Here is a 9,712-nt window from a genome sequence, read left to right as displayed (position 1 = left end):
CCGATTGCACTATCAATCATCAAACGAATTTCCTTGAACTTGAAGGGAATCTAAATCTTTATATTCTCATCATTTATGATTCATATTATTCAATTATATCAACATATATAACCATTGATGGGTCGAATTACGAAATTGTAATAAAAACTGCTTTGATCCTATGTTAGTGTAATTGATGAATCGAATTGGTTCTGTTTTTGGTGTAAAAAGACCAAAAATTTTATAAAAAAAAAAAAAAAAAAAGTGAACCTACAACAATTGGATGATCTGGCGCTAGCATGCTATCTTCAAGTGCAGTGTCTCAAAGCCTTGAATGTGTTGGAAACACAGTTTTAAAATAGTTGATCATATGGCACTGCTTTCGGTAGCACAGATTTGTTTTATTACCAGTGGAATTTGGTGTAGCCAAATGTTTATATTCAGGTGCCAAATTTTGATCATTAAAGTGTTCCATGCGCAAATGCAGTATTTGCTCCTAGGAGAAAACTGAAATGGCCGATTGTAGCCAACCTCGGGCTTTAGTTTGATGGAGAAACGTGCATAATCTCTCTCTCTCTCTCTCTCAATGGAGAGCACAAGTTTATAGTTACGGCTGGAATGTAAACTTAAGAACAAGATAACTTCTCGTGTTATTACCATATAGCAGCAAGTGCAGCTTACTGACCTTGTGATTATTTTTCTTCTACTACAGCGTTTCATGCATTTCCCTGATGTCCAAATGATCAGAAGCTCGATACATCACCATCCCATCCTTTGGAAAGGGACACTATTTGATGTCCACATGTAGATAGTTAATTACAAGACTAGACTGTAGGTGAATCATGTTCTTTGGCTTCTCAGGTTGAAGCATAACAGTTAGATATTAGCAAAGACTCAAGCTTCCCCTTCCATGGAAGAAGCTGGAGCGTGAACAATTCAAATATTGCTATTAAATGCACATTGCAAGAAGAAACTCAATTCATGCAATTAAATCAACTATGAAATCACAAACAGGCTATTTATCTTGACATTCCAAAACTGGACTCAGATTCATATAGAGACAAGTTTTAAATTAGTTCATATGTTTGATCAATTAGCAAGATCCAGCTACCATACACTCTACAGAATTTCCCTGCCTGCCAGGCAAAGATGATTTTCCAAAAGTGTTGCATCAAAACTTCATCTCCTGCAGAACATAATATAATGACCCAGATTTGACCATCCATAACTTTTCGGAGAATTCAAGCATCTCAATTCTCAAGTGAAGGGATAAAAGTTTGAGAAAAGCAAACTGCCAATAAGTATGTAAGATGCACAGTATACCCAAATAAAATACCCCCATCTCTTGGCAATACTGGGTGTCATCATGACATGGGAGGCAAACCAATAAAGCAAAGGGCTGGCAGATAAGAATCGAGTAGCAACCTGTTAAAACATGGTGATGGTCATATTATAATTGATGTTATTAAATTACGAAATATATGCTAATCAAAAGTCTAAAAAATTGAATGAACGGCTTCTTATCTTTCACAAATGAATTTGAAGTGTATACTTGAAAGAGACAGATGCATATACTCGATGCCCACAATTTCCTAAAAGTATTATCTGGAAATGGAATGATACATTAAAATGTCCACGGACAATCATTACTTGCACTAAACTTGTAGGAGTAGGAAGTAGAACTCAATCCCAAGATCCACGTAGTTTGACATGTATATCACAAGGGACATTCTATCATAATCTAAGCTGTCATGTACTTTTTAATTGCACAATTGGTCTTCTGTATCCAGTACATTTATTGCCATACATAACTAGTATGGTAAAAAATAAAACCGGTTTGGTTCCTTACTCTCCATGTTAAAACTTTATAACTACAGCCCTATCAAACAACAAGGTTTTAGTTGATGATTATGAGTAATTACACAAGTTCAATTGTAAGAACTATATGTGCTGGCACGAATATGTGAAGCGAAGAGCAAATATTTGTTCGTCCTTTGCATCATAAAACTTTACAAAAACAAGACACTAAATGAAATTCTAGTTAGGAAGCAGCTGTGTATCCATGAGGGGAAAAAAATTTCCAATTGGTTCAAGCCCATAATTGGTTTCCAAGTGTGTCTTAAGCCATATTGATCCTTCAGTCATCCGCCCTTTTAAATTTTTACCTCTTCTATCAGAAGGCAGGATTGATGACCTAATATCAACCAAAAACTTTTCTACAAGTGCATGCTTGCTGCCCTCTACCCAAATAGGAAAACAGGCTACAAGGGAGAAAGAAAACTGCCAAATTTCATGAGAACTAACAATCCACCATCACCAGCAGAAGTGTCTAAATCAGATCCAATCTAAAGATATTTTGGTTCACTATGGCTTACTAAATCAAAAACAATTTCAGGGACTAAAAATCAGTAGTTAGTTAATTGTTTAAGGCACACACAAAGTCATCTCAATTTGCAACATCTGGAAGCAAAAAGACAAACCAAAACTACAGGCATGACATATCACCAGAAGAAGAAAAATCAAGGCCACAAACAAAGAAACAGAATATATCATTGGTAAAGAAACAGAAAAAGGAAAAGAATGTAGCATTAAACTCAGAAAATACCAGCCAAGTCAACTAAACATGACTAGTAAAGCATCTCACACATCAGCAATATAATAATCTAACATCTTCTTCACATATAGTAATAGAACAAATACAAGACATTTGAGAGGTAAAGAAACAGAGGGAAATCCAACCTGCACATGCATGACTAGAAAAGCTGTGGCAGCCATGAAACCAGTATGTAGAATGAAAGGAATAACGAGAACCGGTAAACATGCACGTCCTTCTGATGACACATTGCCTGATTGTAATGAAACATTCCTAACAGTGCTCCATCCCTTGGTAAACCTTTTCCTCTGTCTAAGAGATTGAGCATCTGCAAATAACAAAACTTTTAAATTGCAATAAAATTTGCAAGTTGTAGCCAAAGAAACAGAATTGCAAACTTCATCGAAAGAACAACATATTATGTCGAACTATGGGTAAGCAACATCTTCAATAAAAGCATGCCACACATTTCATGAATTAACTAGTAAACAATTGCAGATATCTAATACTAGTGAAAATTGGTCTCATGATTAAACCTTAACCAATGGTTTATCTGCATGGCAAATATTAAATTTATGAGATAAAGACATTAGGGAATACACAGATCTTAGGCTAGTCAAGCCAACTGCACGTACATAATACTCCTGTAAAATTAACCAAGGGAACTGAAAATAGGTATCTTGAGAGGAAAATATTTAGTCACAGTATTATGAGTGACCAACTAGTATTTATAAGAGTACAAACCTAACAAACTATTTACAAGAATACCCTTACTAATTTATTATCTACAAGAATACTTATATTCTCTTAACACTCCCCCTCAAGTTGGAGCATATATATCATAAGCACCCAACTTGTTACAAATGTATTTCACCCTAGAGCCCCCTAAATTCTTGATAAACACATCAGCCAATTGATCTACAGACGGTACATGAGATGTCTTGATGACCCCGTCAAACAATTTCTCTCGAATGAAATGACAATCAACTTCAATATGTTTTGTCATTTCATGAAACACTGGATTAGACGCAATATGAACAGCCGCCTGATTATCACACACTAAATTCATAGGCTGTTTATGCTCATACCCAAGTTCCAGTAACATGCTCTTCAACTAAACCAACTCACACACAGTATGAGCCATAACGCGGTATTCAGATTCTGCACTTGATCTGGATACAACTGTTTGCTTCTTACTCTTCCACGACACTAAATTACCACCAACAAATACACAATATCTTGTAGTCGATCTTCGATCTGAGGCAGAACCAGCCCAATCTGCATCACTATATCCTTCAATATCAGTGTGTCCATGATTTTGATACAGCAGCCCTTTTCCAGGAACATTCTTAAGATACCTGAAAATCCGTATAACAGCATCCCAATGACTAGTACGAGGGGTATCAAGAAATTGACTCACAACACTCACTGCAAACGAAATGTCAGGTCTCGTTACAGTGAGATAATTTAATTTACCCACAAGTCTTCGATATTGCTTAGGATCATCAAGTAATGCACCTTGATCTCCTGCTAATTTTACATTGGGATCTATAGGAGTATCCACAGGTCGGCAACCTAACATCCCAACTTCACTCAACATATCGAATACATATTTTCTTTGACATAAATAAATCCCATATTTAGACCGAGCTACCTCAATACCCAGAAAATCCTGTAGATGACCTAAATCCTTTGAAAGTTTGCCTGCAGATTGGATTTAAGTTTCTAGATCCCCAAAACATCATCACCTGTAATCACAATGTCATCCACATAAACAACTAATAAAATTTTACCAGCATTAGAATGCCGATAAAATACAAAGTGATCTACTCCACATCTTGTCAGACCGAACTCCATGACAACACTACTAAACCGGCTAAACCAAGCCCTCGGAGACTGTTTCAATCCATATAAGAATTTTTTCAAACGACAAACCAACCGCGGATTCTCCCCCTGAACAACAAATCCAGGAAGTTCCATATATACCTCTTCTTCCAAATCTCCATGCAGAAATGCATTTTTTACATCCAACTGATGCAATGGCCAATTATAAGTTGCTGCCAAAGAGATAAGAAGACGAACAGAGGTAATCTTTGCAACAGGAAAAAATGTTTCTAAGTAGTCTACTCCATACACTTGAGTAAATCCTCTAGCTACCAGACGAGTCTTCAATCTATCAATAGAACCATTAGGCTGCACTTTTATAGTGTACACCCATTTACAACCGACAACAGGCTTACTTGAAGGACGAGGGACAAGATCCCAAGTACCATTTTGTTCCAAAGCAGACATCTCTTCTTGCATAGCTAATCTCCAACCAAGATGATTAAGAGCATAGGTAATAGACTTAGGAATGGAGATAGAATTAAGGAAACCAACAAAAGAAGAGTATGACATAGAGAGACGAGAATAAGAAACAAAATTAGAAATAGGATGGGAAGTACAATTTCTCTTACCTTTGCGTAAAGCAATAGGAAGATCTAACTCAGAGGAGAGCGTCATACCTGGATTTGAAGATTGAGAGTTAATTGGTGAAGTGCGTGGCATATCAGGAACTTTCTCAACCATGGAACGACGAGAGTAAACTTGAAGATGAGGACGAGATAATCGAGCTATGGAATCTGGTGAACTAGATAACTCAGGTAATAAAGGGGAAGGGACTGGTAAAACAGGAGAGGAAAAAGAGGGACACTGGTTTAACTCACAAGACATACTTTGTTTGACAAAATATGCAGTGGATTCAAAGAAAGTAACATCAGCACAAGTAAAAAATCGATTTAAAACTGGACTGTAACATCTATACCCTTTTTGCGCTCGTGCGTATCCTAAGAAAATACACTTAATAGCACGAGAATCTAATTTATCCACCCCGGGAGCAAGCTGATGAACAAAGCACACATCCAAAAATACGCGGAGGCAATTTAAACACAGGTTCATGAGGAACAAGAATGGAGTGAGGTAATTGACCTCCAAGAATACTAGATGGCATGCGATTAATTAAATAACATGCAGTTAAAACTGCATCACTCCAAAATTATTTGGGCACATTCATGTGCAACAGCAGTATTCGAGCAATTTCGATTAAATGCCCAATTTTTCTTTCAGCAACTCCATTCTGTTGTGGAGTGTGAGGACAAGAGGACTGATGAATAATACCAGACTTAGTCATAAAGGTATTAAAAGGAGTGGAAAAATATTCTTTCGCATTATCACTGCGAAGTATACGTACGGGCACACCAAATTGATTCTTTATTTCTGTAACAAATGCACAAAAAATGGAATATAATTCTGAACGATCTTTCATTAAATAAAGCCACGTAACTCTGGAAAAATCATCAACAAAGACTACAAAATATTTAAAACCTAACTTTGAAGTGACTCGACTAGGACCCCAAACATCAGAATGAACTAACAAAAAGAGTTCAGAAACCCGTTTATTGACTCTAGGAGCAAAAGAAACATAATGATGCTTTCCTAACTGACAAGACTCACATTCTAACGAAGATAATTGACTCAAAGTAGGAACCAACTTTTTCAAATTTTGTAAAGACGGATGACCTAAACGACAGTGAATTTCAAGAGGAGAAACAGTAGCAGGACATGCTATCGGACCATTGAAGTTGAGAAAGTAAAGACCATTATGCTCATGCCCTCCACCAATCGTCCTCTGTCTTCAAATCCTGAATGACAACAGAATCAGGAGAAAAAGTAACTGTACACTGTAGAAATTTAGTGAGCTTACTAACAGACATTAGATTAAAGGGCAAATTGGGTTCGTAAAGAACAGAAGACAGCGGAAGTGATGGATTAATTTCTACAGTGCCTAGTCCTTTAACTTTAGTGATAGATCCATCAGCTAAAGTAACATGAGGAAAGGGAGTAGACTCTTGAAAATTAGAAAAAATTTTAGAGGTACCTGACATATGATCAGTAGCCCCGGAATCAATAATCCATGAGTCATTACCTTTTTGTGCTAAAGAAGCAGAGGGAAAAGATGCGTGATTTGTAGCTTGGTACTGTAGGAATTTAACATAATCTTCCTCAGATATAGTAACAGTCTTCTGGGATCCATGTGCTGAAAAACTCGATTCAATTTGGTCAGTGGTAACCGTATTAACAAACCTTTCAACCATGACGAATAGCACGTCAAACCAAAGACAGGGTCAAAACTCGAAATGACAGTGACGGAACAGTGCCGTGAACAGTGAACAGAGAGCGTGAATAGCGCCGTGAACAGTGAACAGTGTCGTGTGAACAGTATCACGATGAATAGTCCGTGTGAACAGTACCACAATGAACAGTATCGCGTGAACAGTCGCGATGACCAAAACTTTTGCTAGATGTTTAACCCTAACTCTAGGACTTTTGCTCTGATACCATGACAATAGGTATCTTGGGAGGAAAACATTTAGTCACAGTATTATGTGTGACCAACTAGTATTTTTAGGAGTACAAACCTAACAAACTATTTACAAGAATACCCTTACTAATTTATTATCTACAAGAATACTTATATTCTCTTAACAGGAACAAATCTTTCAATCCCCATCCCATCATATGCCTTCCCAAATTACATGGTAACAGCACCTCAAATAATACTTGGAGATAACTAACTCGCCGCATAGATGGGCAAACTCTGAGGTAGATAACTAGCAACATAGATGGGCAAACTCTGAGGTAGATGGAAAACTGCAGCATCACAAACCTTATCTTTCTTGGTTCTTTAACCTACTGCTTACTACTTTACCAGATAAAGAGGTGCTGAATAGTCTTGAACACAAACTATTGGAAAGCAATACCTTGCAGTGTGCTTGATGTTTCATCTTCCAGAGAGCCAGGAGTTTCGGGCTCTCCAGTTGTTCCCGGGGGTATAATGTATGCAAACAACTCTTTGTTAGCAGGAAAAGCTCCCAAACCAAGAGAAAAGAAAACTTTAGGAGACAGCTTCACGTAATATACAATTGAACAGATAGCAAGAGACAACACCGGAGTCGCAAGGAGGAAGTTGGGCAACTGTTTCACTTGGAAATACTTCAAGAAGCCCACTCCCCTAGAATTTAAAAAATAAAATAAAATCAGCTCGAATTTAAAAAATAAATTGAAAAATTATTCCAAAAACACATGAATAATGTAAAGGTGAAAAGTAAATTGCAAGTATAGCAGCAGGACAGAAGCAATTGCAACACGTATAGTAAAAATTCCTGTCTCCACATCTATCTGTTCTTCTGCAGGAAGACCAAAAAATATAGAAAATGGCACAAGGGCAGGAATCACAAAAAAAATGTTACCACCAAAACACTTGGATCGACCACAAACATTGGACTGATGCAGCATCCTAGACATGTGAGATACCCAACTATATATACATGCACAAGAAAGAATTCAACAATGAATAGTTAGGGATGACAGCTTGACTGCAAGAATGCCTGAGAGTTGTTGCTTGTTGACAAGCGTTATTGAACATTAGAACTTATTGAAAACAGAAAAAAATTTCACCTTAATAATGATACTAACCTCAATAGTGGCAGAAGAAAAAGGACGAAACATAGATATGCATGTTTATCAGCTATGAACTTACAAATTGGATAATCACTGAAAAGCGCTCATGTATGGAGTGCATTAAGTCTAGGAGTAAGCATACTAAATTACTAATGCTAATCCAATGCAGATGTATTATGGAGAATGATTGATATGTCACAGCATGCTTCCAATTTATTTAAGTTAATAGATGAACCAACAACCCAGTTTGTGTTTCAACTGGACACCAAAGTACATTTGACTATGCATGTATAACAGGCATAAACTTTGAGAGGAAAGAAAATGCATCAACATACCAATAATGACTCTGAATATGATCGTACAGCAAAGGTATTCTTGCCCTGCACCAAGGGATCATTTCATCCTCTGCATGTCTTCTACAGATATTTAAATATCCGTATGCTTGAAAAGAGACAAAAGGAATAAAGATACAGAAGCAACGGAAAGCACCAGAAACAACCACCGGCAGAGCAAGCTGGCATTAATAAAAGGAATAATTAGGACATAACCTGAGTTTGATAATAGCCACAACCAGGAATTCTACACATCAAAGGGAATGAAAAATTAACATTAAAGTTATCATTTTCTCTTAAGAACCAAATCAAATGTAAAAGTTAAAAACTATTGGTGAGGATACTTCTTCTCCACAGTTCGTGCAACTCTACACTCTTGAATTATTAATCTTGAAAGGGATTAAAAAGTAAACAAATCCAATCACTAAGCTACAGGCTCTTGGAACCGTTAGTCTAGTAATCATCTTATCAATGCATAAAAACCAGACAATAGGTAAAGATGACAAGAGTAACTAACAAGACCGTCAATCAAATTGATACACAAAGCCATTTGTTAGTAGGTCATTGCTCAGGAAGATAAAGTTCAAGCAAATGTCAAGAAAAGATCACAGGCATCCCAAAGATCATATACATTCATGAGAAAAAAAATGGTAGAACAGTTTCAAACATACATAAGAATAGATCAGGGGTTCCAACGATCAAATACAGTCTGCATGCACACACTCAAAGCTGGTGAAAGATTCAACTCAATTAGGGACTACCTACACCACCAGTAGCTATCTACGTACAAACACACTGATCCGTACCATGCTGCTTCACAAAAAAGTATGACCATAACACACACAGAAGTTCTACCAAAGAAATTAACATGTTTCTCAAGTCACTACTAATGCCAATCCTAGTATTGTCTGGTATGATAATTTTGATTGGTTCAAACAACCGCATCAAGTTTTCATCCATTTATGTATATGTGTCTCTTATTTTCATCGAGTTTTCATTAGTCCATTTTGCTTGCCAAAATAAGAGAAATTGAGATAAAGAGACTCTTAACTTTTGATTATAAAGCCAAGGATATTAGCACTTACTGTACATGTTAGTATGTCTTGGATGCTTTGATATAAATGTCTAAAGTTCAAATCATTTAATACTCTATATCTAACGATCATGACACTTAAAATATATCTTAAGTTGCATGTTGGCTTTTCAAGTTAATGGATACTTCTTTTAATTAACTTGTGACTGTTGACCTTATGATGTTTCTAATGGAAGTATAGAATAATCAACATAGTTCTCCATTTTGGGGTTACCT

The 9,712-nt window shown here is 36.5% G+C and overlaps 1 protein-coding gene across 2 annotated transcripts; it reads right to left on the bottom strand.

Annotated features, from left to right (window-relative positions):
- Positions 1 to 978: 978 nt before the first annotated feature.
- On the bottom strand, positions 979 to 8,601 carry LOC140035382 (uncharacterized). 2 transcript variants are annotated; one of them, XM_072076154.1, is made up of 4 exons: positions 8,407 to 8,601; positions 7,372 to 7,622; positions 2,719 to 2,900; positions 979 to 1,404 (listed from the first exon to the last, which is right to left on the bottom strand). In XM_072076154.1, exons 1-4 carry the CDS (start codon positions 8,466 to 8,468, stop codon positions 1,237 to 1,239), a joined length of 663 nt encoding a protein of 220 aa, XP_071932255.1. In that variant the 5' UTR covers positions 8,469 to 8,601; the 3' UTR covers positions 979 to 1,236. The 2 variants fall into 2 exon arrangements, with proteins under 2 accessions (XP_071932255.1, XP_071932256.1); XM_072076155.1 differs by lacking the exons at positions 7,372 to 7,622; positions 8,407 to 8,601 and adding an exon at positions 6,489 to 7,353.
- Positions 8,602 to 9,712: the final 1,111 nt, after the last annotated feature.

This window comes from Coffea arabica, chromosome 2c, assembly GCF_036785885.1.
Source record: "Coffea arabica cultivar ET-39 chromosome 2c, Coffea Arabica ET-39 HiFi, whole genome shotgun sequence".
Taxonomy (NCBI): domain Eukaryota; kingdom Viridiplantae; phylum Streptophyta; class Magnoliopsida; order Gentianales; family Rubiaceae; genus Coffea; species Coffea arabica.
This window is presented reverse-complemented; position numbering and strand designations above follow the sequence as displayed.

Excerpts from the sequence above, each read along its gene's own strand:
- LOC140035382 (XM_072076154.1), bottom strand. The coding sequence starts at position 8,468 with ATGATCCCTTGGTGCAGGGCAAGAATACCTTTGCTGTACGATCATATT. Across the intron at positions 2,901-7,371 it reads AACATCAAGCACACTGCAAG|ATGCTCAATCTCTTAGACAG; the intron begins GTATTGCTTTCC and ends TGTTATTTGCAG. Across the intron at positions 1,405-2,718 it reads TTCTAGTCATGCATGTGCAG|GTTGCTACTCGATTCTTATC; the intron begins GTTGGATTTCCC and ends ATGTTTTAACAG.